This window comes from Lepidothrix coronata, unplaced genomic scaffold (genome assembly GCF_001604755.1).
Source record: "Lepidothrix coronata isolate B3197 unplaced genomic scaffold, Lepidothrix_coronata-1.0 Scaffold29, whole genome shotgun sequence".
NCBI lineage: Eukaryota > Metazoa > Chordata > Aves > Passeriformes > Pipridae > Lepidothrix > Lepidothrix coronata.
In genome coordinates this window covers 838,223-860,826 of record NW_016690209.1, presented here as the reverse complement: position 1 = coordinate 860,826, position 22,604 = coordinate 838,223, and the positions used below count along the sequence as shown (strand labels likewise).

The 22,604-nt window shown below is 39.9% G+C and overlaps 1 protein-coding gene across 1 annotated transcript in view; it reads right to left on the bottom strand.

The window, feature by feature from the left end:
* Nucleotides 1-1,174: 1,174 nt before the first annotated feature.
* Nucleotides 1,175-22,604, bottom strand: part of USP13 (ubiquitin specific peptidase 13 (isopeptidase T-3)) — a 50,542-nt gene continuing 29,112 nt past the window's right edge. The window contains exons 8-21 of the mRNA XM_017810740.1: nucleotides 20,905-21,092; nucleotides 19,375-19,446; nucleotides 19,025-19,118; nucleotides 15,995-16,120; nucleotides 14,479-14,632; nucleotides 12,960-13,134; nucleotides 12,465-12,553; nucleotides 11,968-12,090; nucleotides 10,118-10,144; nucleotides 9,242-9,385; nucleotides 8,107-8,273; nucleotides 7,439-7,601; nucleotides 5,744-5,828; nucleotides 1,175-5,102 (exon numbers count right to left, since the gene is read on the bottom strand). Of these exons, the coding sequence (XP_017666229.1) occupies nucleotides 5,009-5,102; nucleotides 5,744-5,828; nucleotides 7,439-7,601; nucleotides 8,107-8,273; nucleotides 9,242-9,385; nucleotides 10,118-10,144; nucleotides 11,968-12,090; nucleotides 12,465-12,553; nucleotides 12,960-13,134; nucleotides 14,479-14,632; nucleotides 15,995-16,120; nucleotides 19,025-19,118; nucleotides 19,375-19,446; nucleotides 20,905-21,092 (1,701 nt within the window). The 3' untranslated portion in view covers nucleotides 1,175-5,008. The remainder of the gene's footprint in view (nucleotides 5,103-5,743; nucleotides 5,829-7,438; nucleotides 7,602-8,106; nucleotides 8,274-9,241; nucleotides 9,386-10,117; nucleotides 10,145-11,967; nucleotides 12,091-12,464; nucleotides 12,554-12,959; nucleotides 13,135-14,478; nucleotides 14,633-15,994; nucleotides 16,121-19,024; nucleotides 19,119-19,374; nucleotides 19,447-20,904; nucleotides 21,093-22,604) is intronic.

Genomic DNA, 22,604 nt, shown 5'->3' with positions numbered 1-22,604 from the left:
AGAAAAGCATTAGTAACAAATACACATAAAAAACTGCTCAAAAAATCAGAGAAGGATACTGGTGAAGACATCTGAAAACACAATCACCCACGCCACACCAGCTGTCAGTCATGCAGTATCTGTCTTCAATAATTTTATGGCATTTGTCTTCCACCACAGCTGTCAGTGCCTCCCTTATTCAAGTTAAGCTTGTAGTACACCTGAGGGACAGAGGCGTTACTTCCCGCTTTAGTGAGGGAGAGGAGAGTGTGGTAACTTGTGAGTTATCCAATACCACCTCCCACAAACAGTCTGTCAAAGCTAGCAAGTACAAATCCTACACAGGGAATTCTTGGATGAAGTCTGAACAGAGCCCTTTAGCTTGCACAAGGAGCGACTCTCCCACCTCTGCCAGCTGCTACAAGTGGTGTGAACGGTGTGGTGTGACTTGCCATGGTCACAAAGGATATCTGTCATAGAAAAGAGATCAAAACATACCATTAAATTTGGATTTCAGAAGCTGAACCAACTTTACATTTCTTATCTTTCAACATGTCACATGTCCTGTATTTCCACATCAGGAAGTGTCACTCGGAGCCTGGCAGATTTACCTCTTTTACCTCTCCTCCAGTTCCTGGTTTCATGATCCTGTAAAAAGTAGAAATGCTTGTCATCCTCAGTCTTCTTTTTTGGCCTATTCTTGCACCTACCAGACTCCCAGTGGTCACATTCCTATGTAAAGTCCTTACACGTGAGAAGAACAGACTTCTCCTTTACTGCAGATGAAATTTCTAAGTGAGTATGACAAATTATAGACCATGATAAAGCAGGAATTTGGGGTGAAATGACAACACTATTCCACACAAACCTCGCCAACTCTTGTGATCAAAGAACATCAACTGGCTTAAAAGTTAAAAACAAAAAATCAATCTTGACTTAAATCCTGTTTTCTATTTTTGCCTTGGTTTATATCAACTCAGGGCTTGTGGATTTGTCTTTTTTTCAATCTGCAAAATGCCAGAAGTCACAAGAAATCAAGACTCTCATGAACCTCTCTGTTCCCTCTGCAGGTTATTTTTTTTTTAAGTAAAACACCAAAAGTGACCACAAAGAATAAGAAAAGAGGTAGAATCAAAACACGTTCAGTCTATTCCTCTTCAGACAGGAAAGAAAGAAGCAAGAATTCACATAGTCACCAGATGTGAGAATATTTCTTTTTAATTTAAAACAGTTGCAACAATGTCATTCACAACCTTTCTCATCTTGGACAAATACTCTCCAAAAAGTTAACAGTGCTTCAAGCAAACAATTCTGAGTGGTGCAAAGTAAACCAGGACAGACATTTCCAGGATACAACAGTAAAACCACTGAAGAGTGAGTAGAAATCAGACACTGATCTCAGCCATTAAAGTAGGAAGGGTGATGGGGAAAACAATAAAATGTCCAGTTACATATTTTGCATAGTCTTTCAATGCATGAAAGCAGCAAAGAGGATAAAAATGGCTGCTGCCAGGATGGAGAACAAAAGGAATGAATTGGAGAGGCTTCTAAAGCAATCTAATGAGCTCTGGTTGTACCCATATTCCAAATGTGTTCTGTGACCCAGTGGAGGCTGCCTGAAGCAAAGAACTGGGCTGAGGCTGGTTTCAGTTCCACCAAAGTGAGTCAGAGGTAATGTCACTGAACCCAGTAGAGTTTCAAGCGATGGGAGTTCAGAAACATCTACACTTGTTGTAAAACCACAGCTCTGAATAAATTAATTTTTATTCTAAACGAGTAGAAGTTGTTGAGTTTTTCTTCCTTCCAATTTCCTAACCTAAATGTATTATATATAGAAGTAAAAATCAGTCTGAGAAATAAGAGAATTATTCATTGCCAAGTCCTGGCTTGCCATAATTCTCAGGTTAGATTGTCTCAAACAGCTCACAGTGATTTTTCTTCCTCCATCCCTTTTTTGGCAAGAAGCCCTCAGCACACCGAACTCCCCAGCAGCTCTTCCACCACCCAGACACAGGGAGTGTGCCCAGGTTGTGTACTGAGGTCTGGCCCAGCACAACTCAGCATATATAAATTTTAGCAGCCAAAGCCTGATAAATTATTCAGTACAGGCTGTTTGAGTGTGGTTTCTGCATGCCGTAGTTTAAAAAACAAAACAAAACAAAAAAAACGAAACCACCAAAACAAATTACTCTCCCCCACATTAGGTTGAAGAGTCAGGAGTTTACATCCTGCTCCTCCAGATTCAAGATGTTCTTCACACATATCCATCACAAAAGGGAGACAACCAGCAATTTGAAAAAGAAGGGAAACCACTGCTTTGGGAGAGAATAAAATAATGCCTCAAGCAGCTGACTGAAGAATTTCTAACATATTTCTAACTGCTAAATTTCAGAAGTCCTGTAAGCCCTTCCCCTAAACTGTTCCCTACACTCCTGACCAGCTTGGTGGTTTTGGGTGGGCAGAACACGAGTCATGAACTAAAAAGAACTTTCAGGAGCTGAGCTGCTACAGTTCCCTTACACAGCCAGCCAAGGGCTCTCCCCTTTCAGTTACTATTTCCAGTTTATCTCCTCCCAGCCTTCCAAGTGTGCCTTGTGACATCAGGCAGTCCCACAGCCATTACAGTTTTAGGATGCACCAGACAAATAGTTTGCAATAGTCCAAGCTCCATCCTTGATCCTACAAGACCAGCCATGCTTCCAGTTTAATAATGAACATGGGAATTACTCTGTTGGCCTTTATTTACCCAATGTTTCTAAATAAAAAGGCAGTGGCCACCAAATCTTGTTAGTTTATAAATAGCCCTTTAAGTTCACAAGGCAAGAGGGAAGCTGTTGTGCTGAACTTCCTTGGAATATAATTGTGAATTAAAAAAAAAAAAAACAAACACATAACTTTTTTTTTTTTTAAAAAGGGGAAAAATAAAAAGGCCTTTTCTCCTTTTTCTACTGCCAGAATGAAAAAACATGTAGATATACAGAAGTTTTGCTCTTTCACTTTAAATAGATGATGTATCACTGCATAATTTGCTGATCCCATTTTCAGATCTGCCATTTTCTGGTGAAGTACACAACTATCTAAAACATGGAAGAAGGACAAAAATTACTGGCAGCTTTTATTTCATCCAGAATTGGTGGCTCAATAATTACAAGGCAGCTGAATCCCACAGGGGACACTTATTAACATGCTAGGACACCATGATTCTGTGTCAATAAGAGCACTAAGTGCTGGGAGCTTTCCCAGCAATTAGGCACCTTTACACTGTACAGAATTATTGCACTGGAGTTTCTCTCCAAATCTTTTAAGATCAAAAACTGATTAAAAAAAACAACAGTGTTTTTTGGCTCTGCATGAGGCTTTATGATCAGAGGGAGAACTATTTTCCCCCAAACACTGGGAAAAAAATAAAATACCCTACTCGTACCTAGACATTTAATTTGGGTTCTCTTCTGTAGTGTGTAGCTGCCTGAATTTTTGCTATTAAAGTTGTAGGAACTGACTGCAGAGAAAATGTAATTACACTTCCTTGGTTCTCCTCCACTCTGTAAGGAAGAGGGGTTTTTGACTGTTGCAATTTATTTTGAGAGCTCAGTAACATTGTACAAGGCAACTCCAGCAACAGTCTCTAAGCAGTGGCCAACACTGTGAACCTTTGGGGTATTTTTTGGAATCATGAAAGGTTTCACACTCATCATTGTAATTTTTCTAGAATTAGTGTTTTCAAATATAATTTAAAAGCCCACATATATATTCTTCACTGTAAAACAATCTGAAATAACACCAAAAAAACAAAAACAGACAGAAAAGGCCAGCTCCTACCTACCCACCCCTTAAACCATGGCAGAGACATCAAACACCTTTCAGAAGGTGTCTATTGAAGAGATCAGATTATTGGTGTGTTTGCAAGTTTTAAGAAGGCTGAAATATCAATTTGTTTTTTGTTCTTGTTGGGTTTTGTCGTTTGGTTTTTTTAAGGGGGAGAAAGAGGGGTAAATCAATAAATCGGCAATTTTACTAAGCAATTTCCCCTGCTCACAGAGCAAACTCTGTATTTAAAGAATCCTTAGCAGAAAGCAGATTTTCACTGTGAATACTTCGTCAGGGAGTTGATTTCAGCTGGAATATGAGTTGTCTAGATGCAAGTTTCCCAGATGTAAATATAACAGGACATTAAACCCTTCCTTATCTCCTCCATATGAAAACCAAATTTAAATAATAGCCTTGCCTTTCCTGAGGGTATATGTTTAATTTCACAGTCAGAAAGTCTGCTTCTGTAATCTTGTATCTGTTGGAAGAACTTGCAAAATGAACATTCAAGAGAAGATGAAGAAATCTATGTCTGCAAAAATAAAATCAACTATTTCTCTTTGGCAGAAAATGTACCGGGCACTGATAGGAGATTGCTTCAATCTCCATTAGGCTCTTAGACTTATGCATCAAAAAAGGCAAATCAAAATACTATACCACTGAATTTCAACAGACATAACTTTAGTTGACTTTTCTCACTGCACTGAAAATAACCTCTGAAATAAGATCTGCTTTGAAGAACAGTCACATACCCTCTCCCTCCAACTTTTATATGATTTCCACAAGTGGTCTGGGCTCTGGTTGAAAACACTGGCTTTCAGTTACCAAAGACACCAATGTTTGTTTGTGGTTTTCGAAAGATGCATGGACAGAACAGGCAGGAGCTGGGATGCACTCGGCTATTTTTGTTCAACACTGAAGCTTCCACTTTCTCCCCACACTGGCTGCAAACTCCACCAGTAATCTGCATGGCCTTTAAGGTGTATAAATTTAAAACAATGTACTACACAGCACCTAATAGAAATTTCCCGTCTAACATTTAAGGCGGCATCAAATGACTGTTTTTAAATACACTATAAACATCCCATGTTTTCTTTTGCTTTTTGGCAGTCCAAGGGTTAGGGGTCTTTTGTTGGTTTTAGATTTTCTTTTTTATTGTACGCTTTTTTGGGCAGGTTAAAAAGGCTTATGGCTTCTTAAGGCCAGGAAATAGATTTGAGGTCTAACTTGGTATCCTATGGTAAAAATAAATGTAGCCCAGGTCTTTGGGAGGTCGTTCTGAGGCACAGACTCTGAGGTCGTTGTAGATCACCCATCTGAAAGGAAAAAAAAGATGGATCACACTCTGTGTGTATGAAAATCATCACTAGTTTATCAGGGACTTCTCAGACATAAACCTCAAAGAGCTTAAAATCTAAAATTAGGTATTGCAACAAGAATAAAAGATCAGAGAAACAGCCAAAGCAGAGTGTTGGCAGAGCCAGGAAATGAAAAGGAAGGGGGACATGAGGAGGCATGTGTCGTTACAGGTCAAATGAAGGAAAATCAGGGATTCCCAAAGCCAGATAATGGGAGTGTATCAAAATCACAGCCCAGATCAGCACCACAGTACCAGCAATACTAGTATCAGCCCATAGTTTGATGGCTTGCTATCAGTGGGGAACAAAAGGAAGTGGGAGACAGATAAACTAAGCCAGATACAGAACCAATGTCCCAAACTGAAGAAATTTGTAACAGCAAGCACGGGAGAGCCAATGGTACATTTCAGCCCAGACCTCAGTGGAATCAGAGCTGATTCATCACATCTACAATCTGTAACAAATTTCATTTCTTTGTTGGGAAATGTATAGATGGTAAAACACGTGTTGTCTGCTGTGAGCACACCCTGCACTGTAGAGATTCATGCCTCAAACCAAGCATTTGCTTATCCCTGTGTGAGTCTCCGAGTTGCACCCACCTTCCTTCCTTTTTGAGATGACAAACATAGTGGCCACTCATCGTGGATGTTCCCATGTGGCTGATGAACCCAAACAGCTCATATCCTGTTTTAAGAAGTACAAATGGCATCATAAGGTTTTTATTGCTAACACTGAAATATGACTCCAGGGGAAATGTTCTTTCTAATACCGGAGAATCAGCTGAGCACTCCTAACTCACACTCTGCACCCCCAAACAGAGTTTCTGTTAGCACTGCAGCATACTCTCACTCTACCTATTGGTCAGGTTCACTGTCAAATATCAGATTCACTGTCAAACATCAAACCAATCCTAATCAAACCCACACAGACCTGTGCACACACCAGGGCTGTGATCACAGCCCCTACCAGGAAAGAAAACAGCAGATTCATTCCCAGTTCACAGATAGCACCAGTGCCAGATATGGAGTTCATTCTGCACACAAATTAGCCATGTCTGTGTCATCACAGATCCCCTAAAAATCAAATAAAATCCAGAAGTTTATATTTTAGCAGCCCATAAAAGAAAGGACAGGAAAGAAACCTCTTCCTTTAACACAAGGACAATTTTTGTGCCTAAAGTCCCTGGGGAACTCAGCATTGGTTCTTGATCCCCACCCATTCATGCCATTCACCCAAATTACCACCAAAAGTAAACGGGTACCTTCTTTCAGGATATTGCATAAGGACATGGGCCTGGATTTTGGTGGAGAGGGCTTTCTGGAGCCATTTTACAGAATCATGTTGGTTATCAGGATTTCAGGCACTCAGTAAATGGTCTCAGTCTATAAAGGCTAAGTACCACAAAAAATAATTATTCCAAATCTTCTTTTTTTCAACCTAACAATAATCAATGTTTCCCATGTCTCCAAAAGAATTAAGGTTGGTATTTATAATGCTAATATAACAGTAGCAATCACAGAAAAAAAAATCAAATTGTCTGTTAATTTTTTTTCATAAGACCTTTACATTCAAGAACAGAGGTAGAAGTTTAAAACATACTACAGTTTCTAGAACTGGTCACTAAAGGCCCTTCAAAAAATGTTATGTGTTATCCTTATGTTAGCACCACCACTGAGCTTTTGTACTCCAGTGCTGTTCCACTTACATCAGGTTCTTTGCCTGCTTCACAACTCTGCCTGCTGTACCTTAGCCCCATCTTGTGGTTTATTTAGCAGTAGTATGACAGAGAATCTCAACCAAAAGAAAACAAAACAAAAGCAGTACATGCAGGATACAAACTATATCTGACATATTTTGAACAAGGAGCTTGGTTGAAAGCATTATGAAACTGTCCAGCAGACCACAGGAGGACAGAAACTCGGGTGGTCTGTAACAGCAGCGTTGTCTTTAGGATACTCAGACTCTGAGGAGTTAAACATTGTAGCTTTTCTCTGGTTTTTTATCTTATAGCAACAGAAAAAAAAGTAAATCTTGGCCAGGACAGACTTACATGCTCTGGTAACAAAAAACTCGGACTCAGGTTATTCAGTGAGTCCAAGCAAAGAGTGTTCTGAGCAAACACAGCCCACAGAATTCAGCAGCCAACCAAGCCCAGAAGCAAGACTGGAAGAGAATTGTCTGGATCATGTCCAAAAAGGCGCAGTAACTACTTTCAAAACACGAAGGAGCTCTATGAATGGTACAGGTGTGACACAACAACGTGATAACCAGTTCTAAGCTGAAGGAGAACTTACTTCCAGGCCCATCTTTGATCCTGGGTCCCTCTGACCCTGTGTCTGCAAGGATATTGGCATTAGCATTGTTCTCCATATCCATCGTGTCCAAGGCAGGTTCACTTTCTTCCTCAAGGTCAGGGTGGCTGAAGATCCATTCCAATGCACGCTCCAAGTTATTGTTCTGTGAGCCAAATAATCAAAAGAGCAGCCTTTAATACATTCTCTACCATCATGCTGCCACTCAACAGTATTTGAACAGAGTAAGGATCATGTTAACAGCACTTAAAACTTGTAAGGTACACAGTCCAACTCCAAGTAAAATAATAGTATTCAACAAGCACTCTGCAGAAGCTTGGAATATGGAAAAGAAATAATCTCACAACTAAGACCCACGACCCCAGGTTCTTATCTTGCAGACACATAGCCTTTAGGCATCCAGGTTATTGTTGAATGATAGTAAAAGCAGGTAAGTTTTCCTCAATGTCTTCCACACTTTGAGTGAAACACACAAACTGCCATCCCCACTCCAGAGAAGTCAGGCATCCCACACTCTGCCAGAATAGTTCTGGTGCATGATCCACTAACTGGATTTTTATACACACTTCATAGACATCTGAGCATGCACCTGTACAAAGTACAGAACATGAAACAAAATTCAACTGCTACCAATAATCCATGGAACTCACTGTTGCCTTCAGCGCTTGAATTGCTAGATTCCTTTGGAATCCCATGGAAATGATAATTGCAACCATCTCTTCAGGAGGCTGGTTATCTAACCCTACAGCTCCTAATGCTGCTGCCCCACTGGAAGCAACTTCTCCAAATGCAGATACAACCAATGGCTCAGCGAAGTCTGGAACAAACAAATATTCATCAGTTCATTCTTTTGCCTCACTGAAGTGGAAAGTCAACAAAAAACACAAACAAACAACAAGCAGGACCTCAAAAGCAGTCCCAAAATCAATGTAAGTTCATTTCACTGGCATCTAAATTGGGACTTAGATGTGTGGAAAGCCTCAAAAAAACCAATATGAATGTGCACATTACAAAATATCTAGCAGACTGGAATAACTTGGCACATTGCAGAAGTCAAACAACTGAAGGAAAGTAGCACAGACTGGTATGGAAGCAATGATGTCACCAGGATAATAGACAACCCAGTGCATAGATGTAAAATGAACCGATTCCATTCCTGGAAATGTCAGCTAAGCCCAAGTGAAACTCATTCCCCATTTACACAAACAGCACAAAAGCCCATGGTGGAGCATGAACTTAACCAAATCTGGAGCTTCCTGTCAAGGGAGTACTCAGATATACCCAGTGCTGGATCAGTAGCCCAAACTTTGCATGGATGAAACACAGGATGTGGAGAACATCTAGCAGCCCTGTCCATCACTAGATAGCCCAGGTTCTAAGTACAGCATGAATGCTCTAGCCTGAGCTAGAGAAGGCTGATATGGAAGAAAAGCATCCAGACCACAGGATTCTTTGTACTTACACTTGATCACAAGTCAGCTTCCCCCTTAGCAGCCCGGACCTAGCCAAAGGGTGGAAACACAGAGCTGGTCCACACCAATGGTGAGGACAGGAGGGTGTACTTCTGGTGTAGCTTAGTTTGTTGTCTTCTTCTAGGCAGAGGATACCACATAATGGTCAAGTTCTGCACATCCCAGGAGCAGCTTAGGAAAATTCACTCACACCTCCAGGTTTCCCAGGTGGGGAAGGGGCCGTTGTTTCTCTGTCACACATTATAAAATTTCTACTGACTGCCAAAATACACAACGAGGAACTGAGTTTAACTTACACCTTCCAGTCACTGACCTGGTTCTTCCATGTGTGCAATGATCCAGTTGAAAGCAACTTCAGCACCCAGGTTGCCTGTATAGTACACAGCTTTCCGACACGCTTCCAAAGGAAAGCCCATCTCTGCCAGTTGCATAACTGAAGACTCATCAATATCTAGGGCTACAAGAAAAGACCTTCTAAAATATCAAAGTCTAATTTCATCCACTGTATAATATGTCTTATTGTTATTCATGGTGCCACATATTACAGTACCTATCCCTTGGATTTGGTTTAGTACTTCAATAAACCCACAGCCATAAGCCTTGTACACAGCATTACAGTAGTTGCTATGGACTTAGATAATCTTTTGTCACAGTAATCTACACAGATCATTAAACCTTGATGTATGACTACAGGACTTTATTTATTAAGAAACCTCACCACTGGATTTCAAGGGGTGAGAAAGTCAGATGGTGGACTTAGCTAGAAATGGCAGCCAAAAGCAAGCACCTCTCAAAGGCAGGATCTTGCAGGTTAGAGAAACAACACCTGCCAGATCTATCAGTGTCTACTTGAACTCTGTCTCTGAATGACAGCTTTTGATTAAATCATTGTCCAGAGGGAGCCAGGATCAAGCAGCTGTGACCTCCAGAACTGCAAGATCCTCCTGAGGAGCAGCAGATGGAGGAGCAGCTCATATTCTGGCTACACTGATGCTACTACAGACTCTTTTCTAAGAGAATCCCACACACGTGGAAGTAAATGCTGAACAAGTACAGAAATCAGCTGTTATTTAGAAGCATGCAGGGCAACATTTCATGCATCTCTATGATGAGAATCCATTAGCTGAGCAAAAGCATGACAACCTTTTAAGCAGCTGAAATACCAGTCTCAGAAAAATGAGATACATACACTCCATGAAATGGTTCGTCATACGATCTGAAAATTAAGAATGGAAAAAAAAACAGGGAAAAGGACTTATATGAAGGTTAAGTAGATCCATATGTGAAAAAACAATTCCATATTTTTAAAGTCATAGAAACATTTGACCTCATAGAGACAAGGCACACTCATCCTTACATCCTCAATGTTTTTGCCATGAACTAGAGCAGTAATTTCCCTTAGTTCAGAGCAAAGTGTCACTGGTACTAAAAACCAGTAGGAAACAAAGCTCATGGTTGACATAAGCAAGAATCTGTTTTGTTATAAATGAAGTATCATCAGCCATGCATTTACACTAAAACTAGATCAGTCCATTCAACAAGAGGGCAAGAAGGAACAGGCCTTTGTGAGAAACCTCTACAGATACGGGATGAAATTAAAACCTTTAGAGAACTGAATTTTGGGATATCCTTGCTCTGCACACAATTTCAGGTACTGGTGTTCTTTCACCTACATACAGCTTGATATTATGCCACTTCTATTAAAAATATCCAAGCAAATGGGGCCATCATGTCATGAGAGTAGTTGCATTACTGGCTTCATATTAAATACTGAAGCACCCAAATGCCAGTCATTTGGAGGAAATTGCAACAACCTGGGTCTAAGGTCACATTTTACTAGCCATAAACTAGCACATTTTACTAGCCATTTACTAAGGCATCATTTTACTACCCATAAACCATTTTGTTTTCCAGAAAAACCCAGGGGAGGAGGGAGGACATTCTAATATTCTTGTTTCTGAACTTTAGCATAAAAGAAACGGTATTTAAGGGGGAAAAAGCCAGCATAGCATGTTATTCACTCCTCTTTCTTTCTGCTCTAGAAATATTTTAGTTAGTCTTTTGACATCATCTCCTTAAGACAGCCTTTTTTAATGGGCTGTACAGCCATGTACATCCAGAGAAGAGAACTATGCATGCATGGGCAGCTGCATGTCTAACATGCAGCTAACAATTTTAAGAATTAATAAAAATTTTAATCTTAATCTATGCCTGGAAAACTGTTATCTTAAATTGTGGCCCCTTGTGCACTAAATATTGTCCTGTGAACTAATCGATTCCGCAGACGTGGTGCGCTTGTTGTGCCACGTTGAACCAAAGTGTTTGGAATTATCTAAGTAAAGTCTGTGACTAAGGAGAAGAGCACCTGCTCAGAACTAAAATCCTACATCAATAATTACAATAAAAGACAGATTTTAAAATTTCTCCTGACCAAGATATACTGGACCATATACTGTGTTCAAGGGAGTACACAAGAACCAAGAAATTGATTTAGGTACAGGACCTTGCAAATTACTTTATCACCAGGTTTTAGACAAAATTTAGTACAAAACAACAGCAGTTTAGTAACACCTCTTATGCAAATGTAAGGACCAAATAGATTAATGCTCCACCCCACTTCTGACACCTGTCATAAGACCCAAAGGACTCTGAGACCAAGTCCTTTGCACCAGACCCTGGGAAGTGCACAGTGACTTTACTGCAAGGGATTCATGGACATGAACTGAAGGTTATTTGGAGAGAGTCCTGAACAGCAGCATCAGTTATCAAACCTTCTAGTGGAAGGTGTCCCTGCCCATGGCACAGGGGTTGGAACCCCCGGTTCCAACCCAAACCAGCCTGTGATTCTATGATAAATCCCGAAAACATCAAAGCTGGAAGAACTAGGGATGTCTAGCAGGGAAGACAAAAGGCTGTGTTGTAAAAGTCTTCAATGACAGAAGCACAGAGCTGCTTTTTTGTTCACAGTCCCAAAATGTGAAGATTAAAGAGAATCCCTGTGTGCTAGAAGGAAAGGGGAACACATGAGACAGTAAATACCTTTTGGATCATCGGGAATGACAATGGGAGGAGCAATGTCTGGAAGTTCCTCTTCTCCTGGCTGGAGCCCCCTGGCCCGAAGGTGGCTGATATCCAGGAAATCTGGCATATCTATAGAAACATCTACAAAAGCAGAGAAACAGGCTAAGCTTATGCACCCAGCAAAATGACCCTTGTGGTGTAACCTACCCCTTCAGAGAGGGGACTCTGGTACTCAAGGTACAAGCACAGGCAGGATTCTCCTTCTGAAAAGGTATTTGAGACATTTGGAACACTAAAACAATTTAGCTAGGAGGTCAGATTACATGAAACTGTGTTTTAACTTCACAGACCTGCTGGATCGGTTTAATTTGTCATAAAAGGAAAGAAGACTCAATTAGGATCTTCACAGTACAAACTTAAGAGTCAAGTCAGGTCCTCATTACAGACCAAAGCGTGTACACCTTATCCATTATCTTGGATAGAATGAAGAAAAGGTAAATATAAAAAGCACATACCAAGCTTTTTGGGTATCCAATCAAGGCCAAAGGTGAATTTCTTTATCTGCACCACTAAGTACTCAGGAAACGAAGCAAAACGGGAAGTCCTGTCAAGGACAAGAAATACAATTCTTTCAAACAAGGCAACAAAATCACATGGAGCACAGACTTCAGAACCTCATGCACACTGAGATGAACCATTGCTAGTTGATAGACAGGATCAAATTCTAAAATGTGGGCAAACAATTAAGCTACGAGCATTTAAAGTTCAAGCTCTTAACAACCAGACTGCATCACCTCTTGGAGGCTGACAGTTGAGAACAATTGATTTCCTGCTCAATGCATCACTACAACTTGTCAGGCTTGATCTGCACATCACATTTATGAGCGAGCCCCAACAACAATACAACAGCAAAACCCACTGTGCTTTTGTCTGTTCCTCTCTGTATCGTGTCCAGGTAGCAAGACAAGCACAGAGCACAGATTTTAACAGGCAGCTGGACACACACTTACTTAACTCCTGCAGATTTTGCTTGAAGGGCACTACTCCAGAAATCCTCTACATTGCTGGGTTCAGAAAAGGCCTGCAGACATGCACTAAATGGGATCTTGGCACGGACAAGTTCTGGTGGAGGTCTCCTTGCAGCTTCTGCTTCTCGCCTCTTCAACTCATAGGCAATTAATTCATCTGAGAAATATGCACAACACTAATGAATACTGTCATGGTTGTGTGTTCCTCACCAGGCCTATTTTTGCAAGTTTTGAAAATGCAAAAAAATACTTAGCAATAAAACTTTTACATGGCTTTAACTAGACACCAAATTTTTTTGTCTGCATTGGGTTCAGGAGCTACACTTAAGGACACATCTCTGTTTTGAAGGGGTTTGTTCATGGTGAAAACACAGAACTGGAAATGCCAGGCAACCACCAATGAAAATCTTGCCATGACAGTCAGAATCCTGTGTGAAAAGTAACACCAACTACCCACTTTATCAGCTCAATCTGAGTTGGAAATTTATTGCTGTCTATCTCTGTCATCTGACTATCTGGTCAGGACAGGATTATGTATGATCTAGAAAAAGTCCTGACACCAGCAAGCTGAGCAGTGCCATATGGCAAATTTATAAACTAATCTGTCTTCTGAGTCATTACCTGGAAATAACATGCCCTTTTATAAGCAACAGAATCATCACTGAAACTGATGAACAAAGATTGCAAAGTTATCCTAAACTTAACGTCCACTTCAAGGAGTTGTGGGCTAGGTGAAAAGCAGTAGGTAGACTTCTCAGCTTTGTGCTACTTCAAAGGATCTCATTAAACAACCAAAATACTTCCCTCTGGCTATAAAATATTTTACATATTGAATCTGTGAGGCACATCCCCCTTCTACTGTTCCTGTGATGTCTCCTTCACTTCTACCTCAAGCACACATTTATTGTTAGTCTGCAAGACTCTTCACCACTGATTGCAAGGGCAACCACGATTTGTCAGTGCCTCTCTCCTGTTTCCAAGTTTTCAAGTCTCCTCAGCTATTGTCTCCTTTAAAAACAAGTGTCCTATTTCAGACAGCTTGTAGGCATCAAAAAGCCACTCCTGTTTATTAAATCAACATCCAATGCTTCATCCTCCTTCCCTACAGTCCAGGATATCCAAATTGTGTATTTTGTATTTATAGATTACAAACTATCTTATACCCCTATTCTCTATTATCATATTAAATCTTCTAATCTGCTGCTAACAAACACAAAGCCAATTCGGTTTTTTTGATTGGTTTGGGGGTTTCGGGGTTTATGAGTGTGTGTTTTTACCAGATATTTATTAGCTAGTATGTTCAGTTCCTTTTTTATGATGAAGAAGTTAGTTTATAAACCTTTTCACTGCCCAGGACAAAGGAGATTCAGTCCTAAGGGGGATCTCTGGGCACACACATGACCCCCCCTGCCCCCGCAACACACACGCAAAACAAGGGTGAACACCTTGTATTACAAGTGTGGCACATCCCTGGGTCAAACAGACCAGTTTCTTTCTTTACCTTTGTTTGTTGCTGCCTCCATGGCAACGGGTAACTGCATGATGTAGTCCACCCTCTCGGTGTAGCGGACCTTTCTGGACTGGCAGCACTGTGTGCGCTCCTCCACCAGGAACCGGAACACATCACTCGGGTTTTCTGAACCCACAGGGTTCCTCTGAAAGGAATATTAAACCCAATCACTTATGTGATGACCGTTAAAATGACCAGACAACCCAAAGGCTGCTGGTTGTTTTATGGTGAGCACAAAGACACCGATCTTGCACCCGGATCTGGCAGCTCAGCTTGCATTGGACTGCATGCAAAAATCTTGCACCCGTAGAGAATAAACTGAAGTCCACAATGCCTGCACCCACAGCAGTATCTTTCTACACAGGAACTTGCAGAGCATGTGCCTAATGAACCTGACTGAGTCAAGGTGAACAGAAGGAGGTAGGGAGGTGGCAGGTTACAATAAAGATAGAAAGCTCAGGCAAATAACACGGAGCATCCTTTCAGCAAACAGAATTGCTCCAACCACTCTCAATCTGCACTGAAACAGAACAAGCAACTTGTAGTTCATTATCCAGATGGGAATGTCAAACAAATAATATACCTCCTCCTTGTTGTTCACGTTAATGCCTGTTATCAGGCAAGAAACAGAGAAGTGTCTTCTAACCACCCTATAATCAGTGCATGCATTTTGGGATGTGGAACATTATGCATGCAAATGTGAGTAACTTCATCTAGAGACTGTAACACATGAATAAACACCCTCGATTCTTGGGGAAAATGGGAAAGCGAGGGAGGAGGGTAGACAAGAAATGCTTTACATCAAAACTGATGTATTTGTAAATTCCTTTTCAGAAAGACAGCATTAAAATTCACAGTATGATTCTTATACACACAGCAGTGAGCTGGAGCTCAGTGGAACTTAGACTTTTATACTAAAATATTCAACTGACAAACAGTTACACAGTTTTCAGCAGAGAAGTCCTTCCTCCCGTGATTCAATGATGTACAGCTGGGATTTGCAAAAGAGCTGGACAGGGTAATTAATTTGCTCCCAACAATTACATGAAATAGGAATAATAATAATAATAATAATAATAATAATAATAATAATAATAATAATAATAATAATAATAATAATAATACATAATTTGTTAATATCCCATGACAAAGTTCAATATGGTAAGCAAACAGATAGCATGTAACCATAACACAAACAGCAATTTAAAAGGTCACATATGTTTACAAATCTTATAGCCTGTACAGTGATGCCTGACCACTTTATATCTCCTACAGTTGCTATCAGCAGCATTGGCCCTGTGCATGGTCATGCAAGACTCTGAAGTAAAGAAAAGGAAGAATTAAAGAAACAACTGTTTCTAAACCAAAATACATTTCCATTAGTGGCATTTTCTATATATCTAAGACCAAATACACTATAATAAAAAAATTAAACTCTCATATAACAGATTTGCCCTCATTTTCTAATATAACCAAGGAAAAGAAGCAGTAATTGGGATTTTCTCACCTCTACTAGATTTATAAGATGTAGGAAAAATTCCTGTGCGTCTTGTTGTCTATTAGAGGAAAATTCTGGGTGGCCTTTACTTATAAAAGCCTTAAACATCCTGGGAGATATTCCATTGCGTTGAGGCTAAATAAAACAAAGAGAAAAATTTTAAAGAAACATTTTTATTCAATCCTGGACCAAATATCCCAAAGTCACTCCACTAGATCTACCTGTGGCCCATTTATGCCACTGGAGAAATGACAGTTTCTGTTTCATCTACTTTTCCATTTTAATAAAAATAGGGAGGGCCCAAAACATGATTTGGGGGTTTTAGACTATGTTTTATGACTTAGTTTCTACAGTGCTCACTCTACCTGTTCTAAGGCATTTGCAAATTAAAAGACACTACTGAAGGTTTGCTAAAGGTTAGTAGTTTTCAGAAAGGTGTTGGTCATGTTGAAAGACCATAACTTATTGACTTTAGCCTTTCAGTAGGAAACTACCCTAAATCAGAAAATCTCTAGCTTCCAAGAGAGTCCTAGTTTTGACTTTCTCATCCTCTATGCTAGTTTAAGAGGACTCCCCAGCAGAATCTTTTCTTCAGATTTGCTCTCTTCCTCTATGAGACCAAATAATTTTCAAGGCCATCCTAGCAAAAGTATAATTCTCAGAGGCTGTTAAAAACTCAGTCAATCTCATTCATTACTAGAGTTGCATTATCACACCAAGATAAAAATAGAAAAAGCAGCATGAAATGGGAGGCACATAAAGCACACACTAAAAGAGCAAAATTTTATTCTTTGTTTTACCAGGGTAGAATATTCCTAGAACCACTGAAATCAGAGGCAGATTCTCAGTTTTAATTCTTTTTTAATTTCTGGCACTACACCAGCAATCACATTAGCCTAAGATGCTCCTTAAAGTCTCTTGTCAAGAGACAGAGTCCTGGTATTGCTTGGACGAAGAGATGTTCTAGGGATTTCGGAATCTTGGGTTATATTTGCTTCAGTGTCTTCAACTGCCTTTCATCAAAACTACGACTGGGGAGAGAAATGCATAAACTAGCTCATATCACTAAATACCAGGCTTCTTCCCATGCCAGAAGCAGAATTATGGCACACTCATCCTGCTGTATAATGCAGTGAGTTTGGAATCAAGCCTTGTTTATACCTATACACTTTGAACAAGAAGAAGAGAAACATGCTATGTGTGACAGTCTATAAAAGAGGATTGAATCTTGCAATCTAAACCCTTTCCACCTCAAGGACACAAAACTCCCCTAAAGCTAAAGTTCTAAACAGAAAATCAAGTAGTAGCTGATGACCCATTAGGCTTTCAGCCTCTTTTTAATGTTAAAGTGGGTGCAAGAAAAATGCTGCCATTTCCAGGCTAAACTCCTGTGGTGAAAAATTTCAACTCCACAGTACCATGAATATTTATAGAATACCTGGCATACTTTCCCCATCAACAGTTGCAAAATAGTTTAGCTAAATATAGATTGTGCTGGACCACTGCAGATCTCATATGAATTGCTTCTACAAGCAACAACTCCCCAAAACTTTGGATGAGTTCCAAAGGCTCAGAAAGCTAGAGAACTTCTTTCCATGTAGGAGAGGACAAAAAAGGAAAGGAAAAAAAATAAAACTAATAATTGATTTTATAGACACAAAGCAGAGGCACTTGAAAACACTGAAGGCCTAAAATTCTATGCAGTTATATTTATTAAAATGTCTCTAAAAGACAAAATAATATCTCAATGTATACCAGCATTAGTGGTGGGAGGGGGAAGGCACCGAACAAAAAAAAGCATCCCCAAGCTGAAAAAAACAGATTCACATTCCCAGAGTGAAGGAATGGAGAAAATATCTACAACTGATTTTTTTAAAATAAATCTTCATACAACAAGGAACAAAAGCTGTAAAAGCTGTTTCAAATCCCAATATCTGCTATGAATTGCTTGATAAGGAAGTCATTTGAGGCATGTAACTTCAACTTTATTAAACTGCATTTATGAACAACACAAGCACCGTTAAATGCCAGTAGATGCCTACTGCAACCTAACAGAGATTTATACCATCTGTCATTACAAAGTTCTCAATATCTCATTGGTAGTAGTGGATGCAGAGCTAAACATGGAGGTGTAGCTTTATTTGAAGGATTCAGGTCCCTGAACTTCCAGCATATTATTCTTCATTCACATCCTGGGTGTGTTTAGCAAAGCAGGTCAGTCAGTACACATAATTCAATGCATGGTGAAATCTGTTCCATTATTCCTTAGTCCTAGGGGTGTGTTGGTAAGTTTTGAAGTTGAACTCGAAGCAAGCAGGATTCATTATTTGTTTTTCCAAAACAATGAATAGCTGCTGTACAAACCAAGGAGACACAGGACTTTCAGATCATGTAAACTACTCTGTATCAGTGCTCTGTCTGTCCAAAATCTCACTGGCATTCTGATTTCAGGAGAAATTCGTATATCAGTAATTGATAGATGAAGGTAGAGGAAAACATGCATTTCCATGGAAACTATCACCATGGCTCTGTGGGAGAAACATGCATCACTTCTATGGCTCTGAATGGCCCCTCCATCTACATGAAAGCCTCCAGCACCACTTAATCTCACATTACCTAGACAGCTTCTCCAGAAATCAGGTGGAATATTGTCAGACCCTTCCTGGAAAGAATTCTTTAGCTCTTTGTACTTCTTTCTGAAATTTACAGAGGATTTATAAGCTTGCTTCCAATACCCAAGACTCTCTGGATTTTTTTTGTTCCTCAGAGAAGATAGACATTGGTTGCCAATTCTATGAACATTTGCACTCATCACTGGAGCAGCAGAATACTTTGTTAGCAGAACCAATGCTCGCTTTAATGTGCTGCACAAATAGAGCCTGACTAATATATCCCTGCCTGGTATCCTGCACATTCCACCTTGCTAAGCATCCCATCCATGCTGGACCCACACGTGTTCTTCAATGCCCAGCACCTGTTCCCTTTTCTCAGGATATCACTTTTACCTAGTTACCAGGCTGTACAAACTCAGGCAAATACCTTGTGTTCTTCTTTCATCACCTGCTCAATAAGCTCAGATTTCATGGGTGGCTTAGAGTATTGGCCTGAAAGGAGGCCGTGTCCCAGTTTAGCCCTGTAAGGAAGAAGGTGGGGTGGAAACAAACATGTGAGAAAAACAGAAAAGAATAGAAGACCTTTATTTCAAGCAAAAAAGAAGTTTACTGTTTTTGAAATGGAACATCATTACCTGCAACTAAGTGGGCAAATCTTTCCATTCTACCTTGTGTCATATCTCACTTTCAAGCCCATGAAAAGGTGTTCTTTTGCCCTGCCATTAAGTTATTTAGATTCTATTTAAGTTGACCAAGTAAATAATTGAGAAAACTTACATCTGAGTGTTGAAATCTTGTGTTGGATCAAGAGGAGAGTAGTCAAATATTCGCGGAAGGTTTCCCACATACCTGGGCAGCAAGAACAAAGGAGAAACGTTCAAATACTGCAGCTTAATGAGTCAATCTATCCTTGGTGAGTGTTTCTATCATGCAAAACTAATAGTAAAGAAATTAGGTAACAGACATTGAGGTTTTACTTAGAAGCTTCTAGATATAAAGGATATGGCAGTGCTGTTCATCTGGAATTTAAATTCTATTCCTTGATCTTGAAATAGCTGCACAATGATGTTGCTCAAAACCACAGAGCTGAGTTGAGAACCAAGGTATTTTCTACTCCTAACCAACACAAGCAAATAAATTTAAATTTGTATCAGGACCATGTAAAAAGAGTGTTTCTATTGAGATTCTTCAGAGAAACCATTCTGGCACCAGAACATACATAGTTGTAGCCAATCTGCTGGAAGCATTCAGCAGCACACTCTCTGAGTACAAGTAAAAGCAGGCTAGGTAGATGTGGCCATATTGGAAGAATACATCTGATTTCTGCCTGGTCCCTCTTCCAAAGATCTCCGCTACTTTGCTGACACTAAGTGTTCCAGGTAACTCCAAGGACCATGCTGTGGAAAATTACCTTCCTTGATAAAATCTACTTTGATATTTTTCAGCAATGGAGGTAGAAGAGCTGGAACTTAATGAATCTACAGACTGTACTACATATGGCTAACAAAGTAAGCAAACACAAGTTTTCTCCCTCTTCTTCTCCAGAAGGTAATTCTAACATGAAAATCTGGCAGGCTTTCCAAAATCTAAAAGATTTACTTCCAGCACATACATTACTGGTGCTGTGGAACGAAAGAGAACACTGAATTTTATTTCAAACCACAGACTGTCCTTTACAAAAAGGCTTCTCTCCTTGGAGTGATGTGTTCAGTTTTGGTCACCAAGAGTATTTCATATTCTTCTATTGTGCTTTTGTCCTCTTAATTATTCAGTGGAAGAATAGGCTTACACTACCTTTTTCATGATTTTTTAAATTTTAATTAAAATATGCCTCTGACAGTTTCCCTCCTTAGCCAGACCTGCATGCAACAGGTGCATTGTTTTCCACTAGAATGAATCAATATTAACATGTTTGTGCCAGTTTTTTGCACAAATCACACTGGAGCAACAGAATGTCTCCTGCAGTGGTACAAAGGCATGGACCAGGACAAAACCCCTAATGTGATACTGATGATACCAAGATAAATAGAGATATGTGCATATGTATATAAACAGCAGAGACAGAGACATCAAATTTACAAGGTGGCATATGATTTCCCACCACTTAAGTCAGTAAGTTCTGGTTTCAAAGGCAGATTGGGTTTTCTGTTCCAACCTTTTCCAATCCTCTAAGCAGCCACTGAACTGACTGAAAGAGGCCTGTTTGCAGGGGAGACAAAAATTAAAATACCATTTTTATTTTTCTTAGAAAAACAACACATTCAGCAAGCAGCAGCTAGTGACAAGAACTGGTGTGAAGATACTTACGCTCGCTGGAACTCTGGGATGCTGAAAATGGCTTGCATGACAGCGTTGAGGTAGCAACTATTTCCCAGGTTCTTTATGCCAGTGTATCCTGGGCCATACATGGGCTTGAGTTTCACGCCAGCTTCCTGAATCACTTCCCATTCTGAGACTCTTGGCTTTATATCATTATCTCTCAGCCCGTTCTCTGTCTGAAAGCAACAAGATTTTCTTTTTAATCTGCTTAACTTCTGCAGCAATATGTTGCTGCCATCATCACCAAAAACTTTGTGATCTATACTGCAAAAAAAGGACAAGCCAAATTAACGGGCAAAGGGAGGTAAATGCTGCAGGTAAGGGAGAAGATGAGGGTCAGAAAGCGGGTAGCTTGTTCCTCCACTACACCTCTCAGCTCTTTACCACAGACCACTGGCTCTTCAAGTGTTCCCAGTTGTGACCTCAATCTCAGCTGGGGGTTTCACTTCTCTCAGGGCTGTGACCTCAAACCTCAGCATCAAACGCAGCTTTCTTTTCAGATTTTCTACTCCACCTGTAATGGCCAGGAATAGCTGCTGCTGCAGGAGCTGGTCCTAGCAACAAACCACGTGAAAAGCTGCAGATTCAAGAATTCTTCCCTTCTTTCAAATGGGAAAAGCCCAAGTTTGCGGCACTGAAGTTTCTCTCCTTTACAGATCAGCCTTCAGCCTGTAGGTACAGGTCACTGCAGTGTCATTCACTACTGGCACTACTGTGTCACTTCTCTAAGAATGGTTCAGACTAGAGGCAAAACCTTTGCAGCAGCTGACACTAAGTTTTCAAGGTTGCTGAGTAAAACAGGTTTTCCAGAAAGATCACTGGATAAAAGAAACTTATTATTCATTATATTGGCAAGGACATTAGTACACCAAAAATATTATTAGTACCACAAAGGCTTTTGAAACTGAAGTGTAACTCTTCTCTATCATTTCAGTTATAGTTAGTTTTCTCACCACTTGGACAATGAAATACACTAAGCCAGTATCAGGTTTGTTCATTTTTAGCAGTTCAGGTTCTCAGGTAGTGATACTAGGTTATGTGCTTGAGTGAAAAACAAACAAACCACAAAACCCCCAACACAACAACAAAATCCCCACTTGCCTTTATAACCATATCCTATTCTGACTTCTTACATAATTTAGACAGAACCGAAATCAACATCCACTAAGATACAAATTATTGGAAGTACTTCTTTACTAATACAGACACAAACACATGTTCAGGAACAGGACCCTTTTTGCCCCAGCCCATGTCTACTATATCACACCCTAGATCACACTGTTTTCTAGACTTGAATGTCTTATTTCATTTTGTAATGCCTTTCTTAACAAAACCTAACCTGAACTTTACATAAAGAACTTTCAGCCACTTTTTAACTTATCCATTGCTTAGCTTCTTTTTGTTTAAGACTTGTATCTGTTTACACATGCAACAGGCTTTCCTTCACTCACTGTAATTAAGCATTCTAGATATTCTCTAGTTGAATGAGGCTTTTCATCTTGAAGGCAAACCATATATAACACAGGAAAAGTGAAAAATGTAAATTAGAGAACACAAAGACCTCTTTGGGAAGGAACCTTTTGGATTTGAGAGTAATGATTCCTTCAGATCTCAGACAATAAAACACAAACCGGTTGGCTGAACTTTACAAAACTCAGTACTATAACACTGAAGGAATCACACAAATA